We start from the raw sequence: 21487 nt of genomic DNA on the forward strand, positions 1-21487 counted from the left end.
AAGTAAAACCCTTTCCAAGACATAGAATGCCACCCCAAGATTTTAGCCAAAGCCTAGACACAATTTTGTCTGCCCAGATATAACTAGCTACCTCCTGACCACTTGCCCGGGCCCCTGGCACCACCACCTCGGCCACAAACACTGTCTCCTGAGAACAGCTTAGCAGGCAAACACTGAGGAAGGCAGATGTGCCCTGGGCACATACAGAGCCTGGTTTTCTTTTAGGATTGGAGAGATCACATGAACTCACACCTCTCACCCAGCGGAGACCCCAAACCTGGCGTGCATGAGAGGAGGGGCATGTAACTCCCACCTCTGAGCAAGTGATGCTTGCCTCAAAGGCAGTTTTTTTTTTAATTTTTTTTGTTCTTTTTTTATTTTATGTGCATTGGTATTTTGTCTGTATGTTTGGGTAAGGGCATCAGATCCCTTGGAACTGGAGTTACAGACAGCGGTGAGCAGTCATGTGGATGCTGGGAATTGAGCCTGGATCCTCTGGAAGAGCAGCCAGTGCTCTTAAGAGCGAGCCACCTCTCTAGCCCCCCCAAAGGTGGCCTCACATCTCTCCACCCCTCCGAAAGTGGGGTCTTGACACTTCCAGAAGGTCTTTTCTCAACCAGGAATCCCATTCTCAGGAAGGACTTCAGTTGTTCTAATGAACAGCTCACAGGGAATGAGTGGTCAGGAGAAAAACTGGATCTGTCATTTTTCTCTGTCTATTGTATCATCAAAAAATAAAAGTCATAAGACTTCCAGACCCGCCAGCTCTGTTGATAGATAAACACCCTCATGGGAAAGTGACCTTTCCCAATCTGCTGAGGCAACCTTCCTTCCATGTCGGGAGGGTCTGAGGTTTGAACCAGCTCTCACTGGCTTCCTAGAGGCCTGGCTTGTATGGTTTCCATTACCGGTTTGTTCTGAGCCAGTTCTTATAGGACTGGATCATGCGCTCCTCTTTTCTTCCCTACAAAGGCACCCCTAAAAGGCTCATAATGGTGGCTCCAATTGCCTAAGGAAAAGAAAATTCTGAAAGTTTTTTCTCTTTTTTTCCCTTGTGTTAAATGCCCTTTTAAACTTTCTTTTGGCGTGTATACATGTGTTAACATGTGGGCGGGTGCACAAGTGTGTACCGGTACTATGTACATGTGTGTACATGGAGGCCAGAGGTGGGCAATGGGTGTCTTCCTTGACCCTTCTAAAGCCTCATGGTCCATTTCAAATTATAAGGGGAGGTGTGTGCCAGCTCATGCTTCTGCGCTGATGAGTATTCTCAGAGCACTCACAGGGTCTGGGATGTGATAGAAAAAGTCTCGAGTACACTTTACAGAAAGGTCACACAGGTCCATGGGGCAAGTGTTATGCTGGCCAGAGCCATCAGCTCAGCTGGTTAGAGTGAAGCTAGATGCTAGGAAGCGTCCGCCTGAGATTGAAGAAGGGTTTTCCACTCAAACCTAGAGTTCACCATTTGGCTAGGCTAGCTAGCCAGTTTCTTTCAGATATCCCGTGTGCCTGACTCACGGGACCACATACAGGCTGTCACGGCCATCCTGCATTTGTGTGGGTGCTGAGGACTGAACTCTGGGCCTCGTGTTACACATCAAGAATTTTATTGTCCTCAAGTCATTGCTCCAGCCCCTAAAACAGTGTTTTGCATATGGCTCAGTTCCCTCCACTTGGGAACCCTGAAATCTGGTCTCTGTACACGGGCTCTCTTGTTTTTATTCATATTCGTGTGTGCATGTCTGTGGTACAGAAGGGGTGCAAGCATGGAGGTCAAAGGGCAACTCTGCAGGGCCAGTTTACTCTTCAACCTTTACTTGGGTTCTGGGATCAATCAGGCCATTAGGCCTGTGCGGCAGGTGCCGTTACTAGCAGAACCATCGTGCAGGTGGTTTGTTTCTTTTGTTTTGTTTTGTTTCTTGATGTTAGTGCTGCATGAAATCTAGTGACAGTGTGAGAAGGAGACCCATGGAAACAAATGAGCACAGATCTCAAAATGTATCAAAAGCTTTCTCAGCAAATTAGGAAACAACCTTCCTCAAGACCCAGCAATACCACTTTTGAGTATATAGCCAAAGGAGTCTCAATTGTACCACAAGGACATGTGCTCAACTATGGTCATAGCAGCATTGTTTGTCATAGCCAGAACCTGGAAACAACCTAAATGCCCCTTGACCAAAGAATGGATAAGGAAAATGTGGCATATTTACACAGTGGAATACTACACAGTGGAAAAAAATAATGACATCTTGAAATTTTCAGACAAATAGATGGAGCTAGTAAACATATTGAGTGAGGTAACCCAGACTCAGAAAAACAAATATAATATGTACTCACTCATAAGTGGCTTTTAGACATAAAGCAAAGAAAAATCAGCCCACAATTCACAACCCCAGAGAACCTAGACAATAAAGAGGGCCCTAAGAGAGACATATATAGATCTAATCTACATAGGAAGTAGAAAAAGACAAGATCTCCTGAGTAAATTGGGAGCATGTGGATCACGAAAAAGGGAAGAAGGAGAAGGGGGAGGAAGTGAGGGAAGCAAAGAAAAATATATAACAATAAAAAATGTATCAAAAGCAAACTGACCATCTCAGAATTGCTCATAGCAGGGACTTTCTAAGATACCAAAACAAGGCACTGGAGGAAAGGCAGCTCCAACAGGCGGTGCCATCTGAAGAGAGAAACTCCAAGCTTGGTGGACTTTTTCTCCCCAGACAGGGTTTCTCTGTGTAGCCCTAGCTGTCCTGGAACTCACTCTGTAGACCAGGCTGGCCTCAAACTCACAGAGATCTGCCTGACTCTGCCTCCCAAGTGCTAGAATTAAAGGCATATGCCACCACTGTCTAGGGGTAAACTTTTATACCCAGCTCAAACATCCTATTTTTCTTATTGAGGAGAGATTACACTTTGCATTTAAGAAATTAACTCAGTGGGTGTTTTAGGCTCTAACGGATCTTTGGTTGATTATTGCTGGAGAATTTTCAGCATAGCATTGTGGCGTCTCTGTCAGTCCTCTGGGGTTGGCTCACCAGAAGGTGCACAGCTAGCCTCTCCTTATTGGAGGACAGCACCCCTGTGTAGCCAGAGGCTGTGCTGCTCTCCACCCATTCATAATTTGGACTCTTCTGGAACATTGCCTTCCCCACCCTCCCCTGGCACTCTTCTTCACTGAACATTAGGTATGTGGAGAGTTCAGCCCTACAGAGTCAGCAGGCTGTCAAAAGATAGGAAGAAACAAAAACTCCCGGAACTGCCCCGAAAGCAGGAAATGGATGAAAACACGATTCCCAGACACCCTCACCTTTTTGGGTGCGCCCCTACTACCTTCACTCAGCTCCAAAAGTTGAGCAAAGGTATACTCTGACTTTCCACCCAAAACACATACTTTTTGGGAGGAGACCAAAGTCAGAACGGGAAGGCCTTGGGGAAGAAGGTTCTAGAAACAGTGCCCACTGTGTAAATAGATGCTACCCCTCCCTGTTTCAGATCCATGAAGATCATCTGCTTGTTAGTAGAACGGTCAGGAGGTAGGGGGCTGGGGCCAGAAGGATATGGTCTGAGCCAGCTCAACCACCCCGGCTGTGTGACTGTGGCACTTCTTGTCTTTCTGAGACGCTTCGCTCCCCGCTTAGGCTTGCTCCGGAAGCAGGCTGCTGATCTGCTTTCTACAGATCCTGGCAGAGGACACCAGCTGCGCTTTCTAGAACTGCCCGTCCAACACGGCAGCCGCAAGTTGTTTGTGGTTATTTAAGTGTAAATGGGTTAGATTGAGATGTCATAAAATTTAAAACTCAATTCCTCATTCTCATTTGCCACATCCAAGTGTTTACTAGTCACATGTGGCTTGTGGTGACCATATTGGACAGCAAAATATAGAACACGTCCATCACGCCCAGCATTCTAGTAGTCAACCCACAAAGCAAAAAACAGCAATGGGTGGGGGCCGGATGGCTTTTGAATTTCTTAGCCGTGCCCCGTCCCCCTCAGCCAGGCCTAGGCAAGTGTGCAGAAGGAAGTACCGCAGTACAGACAGACGGCCCCTTCTTTAAGCTTTTGCTACCATTTTTTTCTTCTGGGTCCCAAAGACACTGTCCTTTTCTCTCCATAGTCTGTGAGGTGAGACGTTGACTTTAAGATACCCCACCCCTACCAAGCTCCCTGATTGTCCTATATTCTGCCTCCAGGGACCTAACAACCTGTCCCCTACTCTGTGACTCTCTTTCTCAGCCAAACCCTTTACGGATCTGACCGTTTCCAACTACCCACACCACTTGTCCCAGGCCCTCCATGGGCACCTCCCCTTTAGGATGTGTTTATAAGGGCAATGCTTTGGCCCTAAAGGCAGAGACCCTCAAAACCCTCTGTGGACTCATTCTTTCCACCGAAGCCCCGTGAGGAGGGCAGAACCTTGGGCCTGGGCCTCCAGGCTATGGAGAAGTCAGGGCCCCAGGCCCCATGGCCTTGCCCCACTCCTACCACAGCTGTTCGGGGCTACTGCTCTCTGGACTGCGGCAAACAGCACTGGGGCTCAGACCCGCCAAGCACCCGGCTCCAAAATAGCAGTTGTATTCACATAAAAGCCTCTAATGAGAGAAAGATGCCATTTTTGGCCCTTTGCACACTCTCTGCAGACGTAGTCTGGCAGGCCAAGTAGGCCTCTACTGTTTGGCGGTCTGAGGGGAGGAAGGGAAGGTGTGAGTCAGACTTTGGCCCCAGCCTCTAGGCCTGGACCGCCCTGTTAATTGCTTTAACAAACGCTGCGATGCTAGGCCACTTGGAGGCTGAGGGCCAGGGACTGGGGCAGAAAGCAGCTCCAATTCCCACCAGCCACAGCAGGCACAAGGAAGGAGACTTCATGGCATATCCACCCTGCAATCTTGACTTGGTTGTGAGAGGTCAGGGTTTTGGTGTGGTTCTAGTTCCAGCAGGGGCCCCCAGCAATGACGCACAGGACAGGCACTATCAGGGGCAAGCCTGTGATGCACCTCTTCCTGGAGAGTAGCATCAAGGGCATAGAAGACAGCTATGGCTGACATGTAGCCATCCACCCTTCCTACCCCCAGCCCAGGGCAGAACATACAGGAAAGTGCCACCTTGCCATTATGGACTGTCTGAATCCTAACCACATGAATGCAAGAGCCACTCCCGCTGGCAGACTGTGTCCTTATCTAGAGTGTGGTTTTGCATCTATGCATCCAGTATTTATGGCTGCACAGAGTGATGAAGAAGATAAACGTTGTCCGTTCCTTCATGGAACCTCCACATTTATCAGAAGAGTATCAGAAAACACATAACAAAGAGACGGAAGACGGGAAACCAGGATGTGAAGACACGGAGGCAATAGTTAAGGGGCGAAGGTCCAGGGAAAAACAGGATTGATGAGGAGCGAGTCTGAGCAGGGTGGCTGGAGGCTGCCTCTCTGAGGAGGGGAGCATGGTGCGGAGTCTGGTGAGACCCAAGGCCAGGCACACAGGCAATGAGTGGAGGCAGAGCCGGGAGAGAGCGGCATTTGCTCTGGAGGAGGGGAGGCACTCCCAGCAGCCAGGCTAGATGCTGTGAGCGAGACAGGGTAAGGGCTAAGAGCCAGGCTGGAAGGGACTCTGGCTTAGGGACCCCCAGAGCAGAAGGCCAGCTGATGTATTCAGGGGTAACGGAAGGAGCAGCCAGCGCACTTCTGCAGACATCCAGAGCGGATCACTGCAGACACCCAAGACCTGGGAGGCATCGTAGTGAGGCATGCACAAGAACGGTGTGGCAAGGAATGATGATGAACATGAGCAAGAGGTGGCCCATGTGCCCCTAGCTGTCTGGGATGCCATTTCAAAGGGAGCAAAAACTGACTCGGGGGAGAGAACGCAAGAGCTCATTTGCACAAAGTGGGGTTGGGATGTCAGGGAAGCAATCACGACAGACACTGAGTAGGCAGCAGACTCGGGAGCCTGGGACCAAGAGAGAAGTCTGGCCGGGAGTGACTATACACATGGGCTAGTGGCTCCAAGACAGTGTCTACGTCTATGAGGAAGCAGACCGCTCCAGGGGGCAGTGCAGCCAGAAAGAAAAGAGGAGGGCTGGGAAAGTCCTGGGAAACCTGTCGTTTAGTAGCAGGTACAGAAGCTGCAGTCAGCGGCGTGCATGCGGAGGACAATAGGGGGTGCAGAGGGAGCCAGCGCCTGGCTTCGGGAAGCTCCTGGCTGAGGACATCTCAGAATGCAAAAAGCCTCATGGGAAATACATACTCGCCACAAAGAGTACAGTACCCTACACGACATCCTCGGGGGCTGTGTGTTTCTTCCCATGATTTCTTTTGTCTCCTCCTATCTTCCTCTCCACCATTCCCTAACGACCTCTGCGTAGCTGTCCTCAGGTGTGAGTCTTCTGCAGGTGTGAGCTGGATGGAATCAGACGTGCACCCTGAGGGAAGCCAAGTGGAACCCAGAAAAAGAGAAAGAGGGTCCTTGCAGGACTGGGATAAGAACCAGAAGGAATAGTGTCCCAGTGCCTACCACACAATGCAGAGGCTCCGGACCAAGAAGTCAGGAGCAAATGCACACCAGGCCTCCAGCTCCAGGTCCCCTGAGCAGCAGGGAGGGTGTCTGGGAGAGCCGACAGAAGTTTGACAACAGAAAGGGATGTCTCAGCTTAGCCAAGGAAAGGCATTGTGCCACACAGAGGTACACCATGCTGGGGACAGCGAGATAACCCCTGTCCTCAGAAATCAAAGTCAAAATGACAGCTCTGTGTCAAGGACCTAGAGAACACAACAGACCATGAATGAAATGTTTGACCTAAGTTACTTCATTTGTTCCTTACAACTCTGGAAGGGAGCAGTTATTGTTCGTTGCAGAGCGCAGAAGAGGACACTGAGACACAGTCTGAGCAGCTTGACCAGAGCCACACACCCACCAAGTGGGTCCCTAGCATAGGCTCTGCAGACTGTGTTCCAAACACCATATGTCTAGCCATGTGCCGGGCTGTCTGCACAGCTGCTCACTTAGCAGAAAGAATGGGGGTAAGAGCTGGAGACTGCTGAACCCCCACTCCCTGGCTTGGACAACTGTCCAGGTTCATCTGCATACGCGGGGGTGGGGATCCAACCCAGCCTCATGAGTCATTGTATTAAAATGCAGGCTTATACAAATCTCTGTGAGTGTGAAACCAGCCTGGTCTATAGAGAGAGTTCCAGGACAGCCAAGGACAGCTAAGGCTACACAGAGAAACTCTATCTCAACAAACAAACAAAAAGCCAGTAATAAGATGGCTCAGTGGTTAAGAGCTCTGTCTGCTCTTCCAAAGGCACTGAGTTCAATTCCCAGCAACCACATGGGCTCACAACCATCTGCAATGAGATTTGGTGCCCTCTTCTGGCTGCAGGGATACATGCAGGCAGAGCACTGTGTACATAATAAATAAAATTTAAAACACACACACACACACACACACACAAACCCAGGAATATAAAAGACTTATGGTGACCTGGCGCACTGTGAGAATTATAGATTGTATTGCTGTTAATACCAAAGACAAGCCTGTGTACATTGTCATACACTATATGATAAGACTCAACTGAAAAGGGACCTGGTGCTTTGCCCAAGGATCTAACACTAGGGTTTGAACATCTACCTCCTTAGACCTGATACCAGAATCTAAAGCATAGACTCTTTTGTTTGTTTGTTTTTTTAAATACATTTTTTAATTTATTTATTAATTAAAGATTTCTGTCTCTTCCCTGCCACTGCCTCCCATTTCCCTCCCTCTCCCCCAATCAAGTTCCCCTCCCTTGTCAGCCCAAAGAGAAATCAGGGTTCCCTGCCCTGTGGGAAGTCCAAGGACCACCCACCTCCATCCAGGTCTAGTAAGGTGAGCATCCAAACTGCCTAGGCTCCCACAAAGCCAGTATGTGCAGTAGGATCAAAAACCCATTGCCATTGTTCTTGAGTTCTTAGTAGTCCTCATTGTCCGCTATGTTCAGTGAGTCTGGTTTTATCCCAGGCTTTTTCAGACCCAGGCCAGCTGGCCTTGGTGAGTTCCCGATAGAACATTCCCATTGTCTCAGTGTGTGGGTGCACCCCTCNTGCATTCTCTCTCCCAGCATTCAGCTTAGTTTTCCTGGCCTAGCTCTGTTCCCCTGTAGCTCTGCTATAGGCCCAAAGTAGTTCCTTTATTCTTCAATGGTAATCACAGCATATAGAGGGAAATCCCAATCACAATTACATTGCTTTTTTAAAATAAATTCATTGTCTTTCAATATAGCTTCCACAAGCCTCAGTTATTTTGGACTGAGGACTCATGTCCCTTTGGTTTGTTATTCTGATATGGATTTGAGAAAGCAGGAGATCAAGTTCTTTTATTGGTCAACAAGAGCTTGTGCTGCTTTGTTTTATGTCAACTCGGCAAAAGCTAGAGTTTTTTGAGAGAAGGAATATCAATGCTCCTATGAGATTGGCCTATGGGCAAGCCTGTGATTGTTTTCTTAATGATGTGTGAGAACCCACTTCTCTATGTATGGTGTTGCCCCTGGGTTGGCGGTCTGAGATTGTATAAGAAAGCAGGCTGCTATGAACATAGTAGAGCATATACTTTTGTTGTATGATAAGGCCTCTCTTGGGTATATTCCCAAGAGTGGTATTGCTGGGTCCAGGAGTAGGTTGATCCCGAATTTCCTGAGAAACCGCCACACTGTAAAGCATAGACTCTTAACCTTGAGCCTTATTATAAGACTTGGGGTCTAGAGATGGGCCCCTCCTCGGTCACTGTAGGGTCCTCTCCAGAGCAGCTCCAGACCCTGTGTATTCAAGTCAAGATAGGAAGGCTGGGGGAGGTTCTGAGCCCCTTCCCTAGTTGTGTGGAGACAGGGATGAGCTAGTGTGAGAAAATCGAAGACTCTCCTCAAACCAGCAGCTGTAAACAGGACAGTCACCTCGCATCCTGCTGCCCTTGCCCTCAGGCAGCTGCCTCCACAGACACGTAAACACATCAATCATGCAGAAGAACTGGCAAGGCCACAGAAAAAAGGCAGATACCAAAACCAAGGGAGGAAACGGTGGCCCAATTCCAGACCCCACCAACGTAGAAAGAGGAACTGGGGACGCAGCAATGTGGTAGCCAGAGACACAGCAGCCCCCCAGATTCCAATGACTCTGGGAGAAGGGAGCAGACTAGCCAGGGTGGTGGCATAGTGTGTTAGGATTTAGCATTGCTTCTGTGAGCCAAGAGAGGGGCCAGGAAGAGGTGGCAGCTGAGCCAGGACCAGTACTTCAAAACACAGAGAATAAAGTGAGTTCTCGATACATTTTATCAAGTAGCCAGATATAATATATCTGGGGAGCCAGAAAAGAATCCAAGTTCTCCACATGGTTTGGGGTCCAACACTGAAATGGGGTTATGTCAGACATTCCTCCTTATCTCCTCTCATCTCCCACCTGCCTGGAAGGTACCCCATGTGGACAAAATTGCTAGCACAGAATCCTGAATATTCTCTGGCATGGCCTCTCCCCATCCCTAAGGGCAGCTGCGTAGAGGGGAGGGGGCAATAAGAAGCCACTGGGGAAATACAGAGCCAGCTGTCAGGGTTTGGAGCTAAGAGCGCCACATTCTACACAGCCCGGGCCAACACCCCGTCGCTCACGTGGTTTTTATTAGGCTCATTAGCAGCGAAATAGCAACAAGCAAACAGCATAGGGACCAACTAATTACCACATAGCTCTTCAGTGGGAAGCCCTCTTCCAGTCGGGAAGAGCTGCCAACCTAAAGCCTTCTCTGAGAGTTAGACGACAGGTTGGAGAGTATGTGTGGCCTAACCAAGCTGGACGGAGAAATATGGGGGTACGGGTACCTACACATCCTCCAGCAGCACCCTCTGAGACATGAGGGTGCACACATGCTTGGTCCTAGACACTCTGCACTCACCCAACCTCAAGTTTCCAATGTTGAAACTACAGTTTGGCAAAGAAAAATACTAGAAAATCACAAGCGAGTTAGAAACAGCCTGTAGGCCTGCAGGGTTGAGTGCGATCAGGCCCAGACCCCTCAGGCATCTGGGCAGAAGCCCACTCCCCGTGTGGCTGCCTGTTCCAGTCAACCAGAGGCTCACTCTACCAGCCAAAGGCTGCCTGCATAGACTGAGCTCTCTGGAATGGACCAATCTCCTTCTCCAGCCTTGAACTTCAGACCTCGCCAGAGTCCCCAGGGATTACACTCCCCTCCCCAGCGCTCAGGCGCAGAGGGAGGCCCAGGGCAGGTACCCGGCAGCAGGGCGTAAGTCACTCCCTGGAGTCAGGAGTTATCCGAGCTCCAGTCTACTTCTGCCACCGCCTGACTTGTTTCCTCATCCACCAAGGTTCAGCACAGTTTGTGTAAAATGGATGCTGAAAACGTATTGGCTCTTGCCACTGCCTCTGACATTAATGGCGGCATGGGTTATGGCTCTCCCACCCTTGAGTGAAGGGTCCGCCTAGAAGTCCTGACTCTTCCTGCCTCCATCCTTGGTCTCCACATCGCTAAGAGGATTTCTTTCTTTCTCAACATTTAAGACAGCTTGGCAGGTTTCAGAATAATCTGAGAGAAGGCTGTTCTGAAAACTGACTCAGAACCTTATTTGATCATCCTAGTACCAGGTCGGCCTGATGGGCCAGGATTGTGGGCCAAGGGTCAGGGCAGAGGTGGCTTCCCACAGCACACAGTGAGAATGATGCCCCTCCCCCGACAGAGGTATTTTCTACAGACCACAAACACGGGTAGCAACACAGTGGGCCAGCAGAAGAAAATGTAGGAAGTTTAAAACATGAGCGAGAATCTGCTTCGAGGAAGTTTCCGTCTGGAAACTCTAAGTCTCCCTTCTACTACACACCGCCTCCACTCTGAAGACCCACTGCAAGGAAGCCAAGGAAGACCTGTCTGCTCCACGTTCTGGAGTTCTCATCCAGCTCCACCTCAAGAGCAAGATGGGTGGATGGGACAGGAGATACTCACGTTTGATACAGTGGTTGGTGCTGTTTGACGTCGTCCATCCTGGGCAGCACTGTCCCCCGCAGACATTTCTCCTGTGGAGTCACCAGAGCAAAGTTAACACAAGGATGCTCAGAGCTGGGACTCTTCACACAGCCCCCTTTAGGCAGGACTTGGGGGAGTAGTTAGAGGCCGGGAAGACTATCCCCATTCCACGGGAGGCCACCTGGTCCAGGAACGACCACTATGGCCAAAGACCAAAGTCGCATCTTGCCCCTGCCATTCCCTGTATACCTCTGGGAAGCCTCAGTCGCTCCATCTGCGCAATGGAGATAATTCCTGCCTTGCTGAATGACTGTGATGGGTGAGAAGAGGTGTCTAGAACCCAGTACCCAGAAGTCAATACAGAGCAGAGCATGGTGGTACCCTGACAGAAGTTCTAGGCCAGCCTGGGACTGGGCAAGACCTCATCTCAAACAATCAACACACACACGAGCGCGCGCACACACACGCACACACACACACATGCGTGCTTACACACACATGCACACATATGCACACATGCACATGCATACACACATGCATGCACACATGCACACACACGTACACACACATGCAACGTGCACACAGTAACAAGAACAAGATGGTAAACAAGTCCAGAGAGATTCAGTCATTTGCCAAAGCCATGTGATTGTCGAGTACCAGAGCCCAGTTTAAATCTAGCCTGGCAGGCTAGTGGGTAACTCAGTGAGAGAGAGTCTGCCTAGCCGGGTTGGAGGCCCTGGGTTCTATCCAGAACACCAAAACCAAAACCTCTGAGTTGGTCGAACTCTAAACCAGGCTCCAAGTCGACAATGCCTCTCACCAAAAGCCACACACTGTGCCCTGTGCCTGGCAGTGCTGACAAGGAAGTCGGGTATCAACAGTCTTAAGGATGTGGATGCGTGTCACCGTCCCACGAATCCAAACCAGGAGGAGTAGAGACCTGGGCAGTCCCATATGCGATTAGACTGAGGGCTAAGAGGGAGCCTAAGAAACAGGGCTCTTGGGTCACCGTTTAAGAAAGACTTCCAGAGTGATAGCTGGTAGAAGCAGGGGCATAATGAAGCCACCTCTGTCCAACCAGCACGGTTTTCACTCGGGAACGACAATGGAACGCAGTGTATGGGGGATGCACCTGGCCCTGACACCTTCATGAGACCTTAACTTTGGGTCCTGGTGGGACACTCACTTCTCTTGTGCAAACATTGGCCTCAGGAGTCTGGTGAGAGCCACCAGTACCAGAAGATTCTCCAGCCCAAGATCTCCATCTGCAGATCCGCCATAACCAGACAAGGGAAGCGCCCCCAAGAGGGAGTGCTCCAGGGAAGACTTCTTTGGACAGGACAGGCGAAGCTGACTCTGACTCCCTGGGCCCAGTCATAAGGAGCAGAAATGAACCAGGGTTGAGTGGGAGGGAGAGGCTGGGGGGGCCAAAGGCTGGAGTGGGTGGTCATTCCTGGGATCCTTGGGGCCAAGATGATGAGCATCTGGTGCCGCTTAGGAAATTGTTTGACATTTGAGTGGACCCCAAAGCTTATGCGGTTGTGAGAGTAATACAAAGAATTCAAAATAAATTCCTAAAGACTGCAAAGGCTGAGGCCCATTCCTGGCCCTTGGGCCCAATGTTGTGGGGCACGGCCTCCCAGGGAGCTTTCAGAATGTCCCGCTGGCCAAGAGCTTTGTTGTGCTGGCTACCTCTTAGAGCACCTTCCTGGTTCCACAAGGCTCTCCTCCCAATCAAGGCCCAAGCCTCTGGGCCCCTAGGAGAGCCCAGCCCCCAGCCACGCCCCCAGACCTAGGGCTTTCCGGTATATACCCAGGTAGAAGAGGAAAACAGTCCACTTATTTGGAAGTAGTGACAAGCATCTTTGCGGCCTGGGAGGTCTTTGAGAGAAAACAGGCTGTGTGCCCTGGGAGTTTTCTAAAAACCAGCGCCTGTGGGAACCCAGGACAAACCAAGGAGTCTACTTGGCTGGGAACAAATCCTCCCAGATGCTCTCAGGATGGCTTCACAGCTAAGAGTAGGAGGTCAGCAGTCAGGTCTGCCTTGCCAGCCTACAGAGGAGCAGAAGGATGTCAGGACCAAAGGAGAGGCTGGCTGGAATCAAAGGCCGTCAGCAGCAGGGATAGGATGGCCCGATTCAGATACTCAATGGACATCTGCGAGGATCTCACAGGTCCAACCAGGAGAGCAGCTGGGAGGTGGTTATCCCCCGGTACCAGGCTCCTCTGACAAGTGTCTGGTTCCCCTGCTCTCATGCCACTAGGGTCCACCTCTGTCCTCAAAGGTTCTTTCCTCTGCAGGCTGACACAGTGCCTAACACATGGTATACATTAAATACGTCTTTTAGTCACCCGGTCCAGAGCTCCCTCGGAAGTGGGCTGAGCAATGCCAAGGGTAGGAAAGGGGATGTTAGGTTTCTATGACCAGGAAACTTAGCAGTACTGTCTCCCACAGCAAGGAAGTGATTTCCTGTTCCATGGTTTTTCTAACCTACTTAGGCAGGGAGCAGGTCTCCATCTAGGTCCTCAAGCTGGATCCTGTCCCTGGACACAGCCAGTCCACTTCTCCACAGAGAGCAGAAGCCTCGGGATTCAGCTTCCAGAACAACAGCTGGTGCCTGACCAAAACTGGAAAGCTTCTTTTTTTTTTTATTTCAAATTTTCCTACATTTCTTTTCTCTTTTTGCAAATAGTACTGCGTTTAACTTGCAATAATGATACAAAGTTTTCTTTTAATTATGGATTTATTTATGCAAAAAAATGAGTCAGGCTCTGTTTGTAATGGCAAAAAAATGTAATTCATCTAAACATCCAGAAACAGGAGGATGGATAAATAAACTGTGGTATATTTAGACAAAGGAACAATATACAACAGTTAAAATGAATAAACTTGAGCTGTATATTATCATAGTTAAGTCTCAAAAGGCTAATGAGGAAGGAAAAACATTGTAGGAGGATACAATATGCTATCGTTTATCTAAGTTTCAAATATGCAATACCGTGTATTTTATGGATAGTTACATCGGCTGTAATCATATGAAGCACACACTGGAAATATTTAAATCCAAATTTAACTGCAGAAAGAGGGAGGCAAATTTATAGAGGAAATTTAAGTTAAAAAAACTAAAAATAAAATAACTTGTGAGCTCTGTTATTTTTTTTAAATATTTATTTTATTTATTTATTATGTATACAATATTCTGTCTGTATGCCTGCAGGCCAGAAGAGGGCACCAGACCTCTTTTACAGATGGTTGTGAGCCACCATGTGGTTGCCGGGAATTGAACTCAGGACCTTTGGAAGAGCAGGCAATACTCTTAACCACTGAGCCATCTCTCCAGCCCTGTTATTTTTAATGTCTTTTAGTATTCGTCTAAAACTTGATAATTTACTTCAAAATATATAACATGGAATTCTGTTACTTTAATAATATGTTGAGGAATAAAAAGCTGGCAAGATGGCTCACTGGGTCGAAGCACTTGCTGTCAAGCCTGACAACCTGAGTTCAAGCCCTGGAACCCACTTGGTGGGAGGAGATAAAAGAAGAGAATATGGAGGAAATAAAAGATGATCTACTATGAGGCTGGTCCAAAAAGCACTGAGCACTGGGAAACAATGGCTTAGTGAGTCTCCTGTAGACTGTATGGCATAGCTACACTGCTCACCACTGTACCTCAGACATTTAGCACAGTGTCTAGCACATATTTTTATTGATATTTACTGAGCTCTACGTTTTTCTCTGCTCCCCTCCATGCCTCTCCCCTCCCCTCTTCAATCCTTCCCCAAGGTCCCCATGCTCCCAATTTACTCAGGAGATCTTGTCTTTTTCTACTTTCTACTTCCTATGTAGATTAGATCTATGTAAGTCTCTCTTAGTGTCCGCATTGTTGACTAAGTTCTCTGGGATTGTGGTTTGTAGGCTGGCTTTCTTTGCTTTATATTTGAAAACCACCTATGAGTGAGTACATGTGATAATTGTCTTTCTGTGTCTGGGTTACCTCACTCAAAATAATGTTTTCTAGCTCCATCCATTTTCCTGTAAAATTCAAGCTGTCTTTATTTTTTTTTCTGCTGTGTAGTGCTCCATTGTGTAAGTGTACCACATTTTCCTTATCCATTCTTTGGTCAAGGGGCATTTAGGTTGTTTCCAGGTTCTGCCTATGACAAACAAAGCTGCTATGAACATAGCTGAGCACATGTCCTTGTGGCACAATTGAGCATCCTTTGGATATATACCCAGAAGTAGTATTACTAGGTCTTGAGGAAGGTTGTTTCCTAACTTTCTGAGAAATTGCCACACTGACATCCAAAGGGGTTGTGCCAGCTTGCATTCCCACCAGCAATGCAGGAGTGTTCCCTTTACCTCACAACCTCTCTGGTATGGGACAATTCTGTATTCTGACAATTATGTTTTAAATAAACATTGATTGTCCAGTAGCCAGGCAGGAAGTATAGGTGGGACAGCCAGACAGGAAGTAGACATGGTGCCACAAGAACAGAAGTATTCTGGGAAGGAGGAAGCCCATTTCCCCCTAGTCCTGCCCAGACACTGAAGAAGCAGGATGTGACCTGCCCCACTGAAAAGGTACTGAGCCATGTGGCTAACATATACTAGAATACTGTACCAATATAAGTTATAAGAGTTAATAAGAAGCCTGAGCTATTGGTCCAAGCAGTGTTTTAATGAATACAGGTTTCTGTGTGATTATTTCGGGGCTAAGCTAGCCGGGTGGCCAGAGCGACAAGCATGCCCTCATGTTACACTTCTCCAGCATAAGCTGTCATCCGTGTTTTTGATTTTGGCCATTCTTACAGGTGTAAAATGGAATCTCAGAGTTGTTTTGATTTGCATTTCTCTAATTACTAAGGATGTTGAACATTTCCTTAAGTGTCTTTCAGCCATTTTAGATTCCTCTGTTGAGCGTTCTCTGTTTAGGTCTGTAACTCCATTTTTTTTATTGGATTATAGCACATTTAAAAAAAATACCCACTACATCAAAAATTCCATAAGGACAGGGTTTATCTGTCTTGTCCACTATTATACCCCCAGGGTCCAGCATAGAGCATATTGAAGGAGTTAAAAAAAAAAAAAAAGTCGGGGCTGGAGAGATGGCTCAGGGTTAAGAGCATTGCCTGCTCTTCCAAAGGTCCTGAGTTCAATTCCCAGCAACCACATGGTGGCTCACAACCATCTGTAATGAGACCTGCAGAAAGAATACTGTATACATAATAAAAATAAATAAATAAATATTTTAAAAAAAGTCTCAAGGAGCGATGGTGTGCAGTTCTACATTCCACCGGCAGATGGCACTTGGTCCCTAGCTCTGACTTACACAATGGCCAGAACAGACATGGATTGAAGAAGGAATAATTTTGTCATTCAGCCCCTCCCCAGGGGTTGAATGGTATTCCAAAAGACCTCATTATCTACTAAATGTGCAGAAGACAAAACTGAGGAGCCAACTCCAGCACAGGTGTGTGTCTGTCGATACAGCAGGTGCCTGTAGGTGGCACCTAGCTGCTTACATACCTGTGCCCATCCGCCAGCTTTGTCTTGGTGACAGTCTGCTTTGCTTAACTTTATGACTTCTAACAGCAACTTTCCAACACACATGCGCGCGCGCGCGCGCGCGCACACACACACACACACACACACACACACACTCACCCATAATGCCTGCAGTATAAACTCCTCTATGACAGCCCAAACTTCATCCCTAGCCTAAGCCCCTGACTCTCCTATACCCCTGGGCAAATGCCAACGGTGAAAAGCCTTGTTCTAAGACAGTGTTAAGCCAGTCTGACATGCCATCTACAGGTGTCACTCTGGCCATCTCCTTCCTCATGTTTTCTACTGACCCCCAGGGGTCCCAGGTCACAGTGTCTCTTCTCTGAGCCTTCTCCACTACATTGTACTGCTCCATTGCACTTAGCAAACCCTTCCAGTGCTTTTAGAAATGCGCTCACCAGCACGTACTGTTCATGATTTTAAGTATCTGAGGAACGGTTGGATTCTGTGGGTCCCCGCCTCCTTTCCCAGGCTCAGCAATCTGTAATCAGGCAGTTGCCAGCACAAGTCAGGAAAGCAGAGAAAGCGGAAACAGGGTAGATGTTGAAGGGTCCTATGCGGGAGCCACTGGGCAGCATGCAGATCTGTGCCCTGCTTTGGGCTAGGCATCCGAAGGGCAGCAAGGGAGTAAGTCCATTTACACTCAGGGAAGGCCAGCTATGTGCAGGCGCTGATCTGCTGGGAACACAACCCGTAGAAGTGAGCACATACGCAGAAATAGAATTGTATAAATGGGGGCTCTAAGGAAGCGCACGGTGAGGGCAGAGAAGGGATGAGACTCAGTGAATTCTGCAGAAGTATAGAGAAAGAGCGCCCAAGGAGAACAGTGTGTGCAAGGTCCAGGAAGCAGAAACTCCCCAGAGTGGAACTAGGGGCCCAAGCATCCGGACTGCTAATTGGGACTAAAACCAACAGGTAAATCAGGCTCAAGCCAATGGCTGCCAAAGCCCCTCCTAGCCTTACCAATGGCACCCTGCCCAGTCCGGCACTGCCAGGCTACGGTGCCTTCATTCCTGAGACACCTGGATCCTCAGGTAAGATCTCCGACCACTGTAATTCTGGGGCGGAGGAGGGGGAGCCTCCCTCTGTGGTAATAGAGTCGTCCAAGGTCTGCGGCGAGTGGGTGGTGCAAAATAGTTATTTGAAGAGTTGGAGAGAGACTTGTACATTAAAAAGTGTACAAATAGTACTGACACAGAGACTCACTGGCACACAGACAGACCTAGTCCCTCACACAGCGTCGGGGCAGCCTTTCCCTCCAAAGAACGCCTAAGCCCATGCCTAAGCCCTCTGCGAGTCCCAGCAGCCCCTGAGCCCAGACCATACACTTGTCTTGGTGCGCCGGCTCTCTGTCAGCCCCTTCCCGGAGAAGCATCTGTCTTCGCGCCCTGGTGTCCCCATTTCCCCGCCCAGATCCTCCACCTACTGGCTCCCTGAGCCAGTTTAACCTTCTCTGGGCCTCCAGAACCCAGAGCGCCCACCCAGCTGCCTTCTCCCCAACGGCCGATCTTGGCAATGTTGCCTGTCACGGAGCTGATTAGCCCAGCACAGAATGAGCTAGAAACGCACAAGAATTTAACGTCGGGGTTCCGGATGAGCTGGTGTCCAAGGGAAGGGATAGTAGATTTATTTTTTCCCCAAAAACTTTCTGAAAGCTGGTTCTGAGCCCCGGCTTTGGAACCTCGGAGCGGTTTCTCTACAGTACTGAGGACAAAGGGGCACAGTTTCCTCTGGTCCCTAACGCCAGTGAAGACATGACCGTCCGACACCCCTCCTCCCGCAGCGCGCATCCCTTATTCCCCCCTCCCCGTTCCCTCTTCAGTGCTCACCCGGTGAGCCGCCCTTGTCGTGCAGCCGCGGGTCGCTGCGGGGTCACCGGGCGCGCGACAGAAGGCGCAGCCCGGGCTGCTGGATGCGGCTGGCTCCGGGGACTGCTTCTTCGGGTCTGGACAGGTGGCTGGGCTCGACGCAGCTGTTGGGCACGAGATGGCCTCCTGGCCTCGGCCTCCGCCTCAGCGGGCCTCCTGGGGCCCCGCTGGCCCGGCTGGTTCCACTCCGAGGGCGACAAGCCAGACACCGGAGCATCAGGCTCTCGAAATAGACTGTACACCTTGGCTGCAGCCGCTACGGGATGGCTGCCCACGGGGCGCCACAACCGATTCGCATCCCTGCTAGCTGGTTCGTATCTCCCCACGGAGTCCCTTTGGGCATGACCTGTCCTCATCAAGAGAGCCACAACAAATGGCAGAAAGCTCTTCCAACGCATCCTCAGGATGCGTCCGGAGCAGAGGCTGGTGATCGAAGCCCTCATGGCGCCAGAGAGGCTGCGGAGCTGCGGGCACCGGAGACCTCGCGGGGAGATGCTCTCTAACGTTCGCTCCGTGGGCTTGCCTGGCGGCTTGCCCCACCCGTCTAGGGGGGCTCTGAAGGAGCCGACTGGGGGCCAGGGAATTCCCCGACAAGGACTGTATGGCGTGAGCTGCCTGGGCTGCCCACCGAACCTGAGTCCACTGCACCTCCACGCCCGCTCCCCGCACTGCAGCCGTCTGAAGGGGAACCGGAGGGTTTTATTTTTGGAAACCGCCCCCTGCTTTTTCGTCTCTTTTATCCACGCCATGCCCCCTCCTTGGAGGGACAGCTCGGCCCCCTTATTACGGGAGACAGGAATTCCAGCAACACCCACTTTGGCACCGAGAAGCGAGCGGGCGGCGAGGGGATTAACCCGTGAGGAGCTGCGGGTGACGCAGGGCAGACCCGGGGACTGGAAGGACCATGACGTCTGCCTGGACAAGTGCATCTGAGCCGCTGATCTCCTGTCTTGAGCAAGCTCAAATTGTCCACCTGTCCTGAATGTATTTCCTGCTCCTGACCTCACGGACTCAGATTTGGAACAAGGCTGCTTTTCAGGCCCGAAGGAGGCTGGGAAGGTACCCAGACCGGAGTAATGGGGACAGAGTCTGAGGCATGCGCGCCTGGTCTCGTCGCTTCCGCCCCTGGCCGCTGGGGGCGCTAGGCGAGAATGCTGGTGTCCCTGGGGCAGCAGCCAGGAGCCGGACACCTATGGGGAAGGTCAACTGGGGGCGCGCGCCCCCTAGTGGAGCTAGCCGCACGCTTGGCAGTCGGGCACGCTCTGCCAGCGGCCTCAGCTCCTTGATCTTAATCAGCTTCCTGGAGCGTCAAGGCTTGGCCTGGACCTGTGGTGAGGATGGCTGCCGCTGGAAGAGGTATTTAGACATGGAGCCTCTTGAATAAGGTGACCAAAGAAGGGCATTGCCAAAGAGGGAAATAAGAAGCAGGCCTATGGCTTGTGGACCCGTGGCCCACTCCCTGGACTCCTGTCACAGCCCCTCATTCCTGGGGACGGGGGGGGGGGGGGATTCCCCCTAGGGAGACTAGATGAACCTCTGATTGGTCCCTGACCGGCCTGGTTTTTACATCTTGTATTGAAGGGTACAGGGATGTCCGTTGCCTCCCATCTGAGCACCTTTGCAAATGGGCCATCTTTCTCACCCATGTCTCCTGCCCCAAAGCCTGAAGGCCTTTGGCAGGGGCAAATAAGGCTTTCCTGGAAATGTTTTCACAGCCTACTATCTCTTAGGGAGGCAGAGTAAAAGCGCGCGGGTGGAGGGCACCCCTGACAACTTCCCGTACCAGCCTCTCCCTTCCAGAAGCCGAGGAATATTTCGTTGGAGAAGAAAGCCTCAGTACTTGACATCAGCCTATAGAACTCTCCATGCCCGGCTGGCTCTCGGGCCTAGGTGAGCTTATTCTTGCTCAGTATACGGTCCACAGCCTCTGCACTGGCCTTCTCCACAGTCCACCACGGTGCCCACTTCCCTCCCCTCAAGTGTTCACCTTCCAGAGGTCAGGACAGGGTCTTCATTTCACCTCCCGGTGCAAACATCACCCGCTAGAGTGGTCTGTGCGCCGCTCAGCTTCCCCCAAGGTTAGCCCCTTACAAACAGAAATTGTTTCTTTCCACTCATGTTTTCTGCCCTCAGCTCATTGGTTCCATTGCTTTGGGGCCCATGCTGAAGGAATGCAAAGGAAGAGGGGAGCCTCATGGCAGCCTGGAAGCAAAGAGAGAAACAGGGGGCCAAGGTCCCCGCTGTCCCTTGGAGAGCATGTCCCCAATGATCTAACTTCCTTCCCCTGCTCTCCATCTCTCCAGGGTCCCTCACCTCCCAACAGTGTTACAAACTAGTCATCAAGCCGACGACACATCTCCTCTGGGGAGAAACGTGAGCACCAAACTGTAACATCCTTGAATCCCTAGTCTAGAACAGCCCTTGCACCCCCAAGTCCCCACTGCCTCACAGACATCACCCTGTTCGATCGGCATGCCTCTACCGAGCTGAAATTATCTTTCTCTCTGGTGACTTGCGCAGCTGGTTCTTTGGAGGACGGTCAGCCATACCTCTCTGCCTCCCGCCACGTAAGATGTGTAGCTGTGTATGTCTGCATATGAGCGTGTGCACATGCGTGCAGGGGCCGTTGGAGGCCTGGGGTATGGGGTTCCCTGGAGCTGGAGCCACCTGATGCGGCTCTGGGAACTGACCTCTGGTTCTCTGGAAGAGCAGCAAGTGCTCTTCACCTCTGAGTGACCTCTTCAGCCCATGTTTCTCTGCTCCTGACATACCTCTGACACACGGTCCTTGGCTTTGCCCATTCCTACTGGATACAAAAACAGTCTTTGTCACTGAGATCAACTTTTAGACACTAAAGAGCTTGCTCTTGTTCAGGTCAAAGGCTCATTCGATTTAATCAATATCATATCCAATTTAATCCTCTTCCTCTCTCCTCTGCTTCCCCTCCTGCAAGCCCTATAGTGGGGAGACAGGGCGGGGTCTGTTTCAGGCTCTCCTTTCCCACTGTGGTTCTGCTGGGTCAAGGTTCCACAGGAAGTGTCAGAGAAAGAACAAG

At 50.3% G+C, this 21487-nt stretch overlaps 1 protein-coding gene across 6 annotated transcripts in view; it reads right to left on the reverse strand.

Annotated features, from left to right (window-relative positions):
- Ltbp2 (latent transforming growth factor beta binding protein 2) overlaps positions 1-19085 on the reverse strand; it is an 87050-nt gene extending 67965 nt beyond the window's left edge. For 5 of the 6 annotated variants that reach the window (XM_050164623.1, XM_050164624.1, XM_050164625.1 and 2 more), the window contains exons 1-2: positions 18394-19083; positions 10975-11045 (exon numbers count right to left, since the gene is read on the reverse strand). In XM_050164623.1, coding sequence (XP_050020580.1) covers positions 10975-11045; positions 18394-18875 — 553 coding nt within the window. In that variant the 5' untranslated portion in view covers positions 18876-19083. Of the gene's footprint in view, positions 1-10974; positions 11046-18393 lie in introns of all 6 variants that reach the window. The other variant, XM_050164627.1, reaches the window with a different exon arrangement.
- Positions 19086-21487: the final 2402 nt, after the last annotated feature.

The sequence above is a fragment of the Alexandromys fortis genome, unplaced genomic scaffold (genome assembly GCF_014885135.2).
Source record: "Alexandromys fortis isolate MF-2015 unplaced genomic scaffold, M_Fortis_MF-2015_v1.1 scaffold_159, whole genome shotgun sequence".
Lineage (NCBI taxonomy): Eukaryota > Metazoa > Chordata > Mammalia > Rodentia > Cricetidae > Alexandromys > Alexandromys fortis.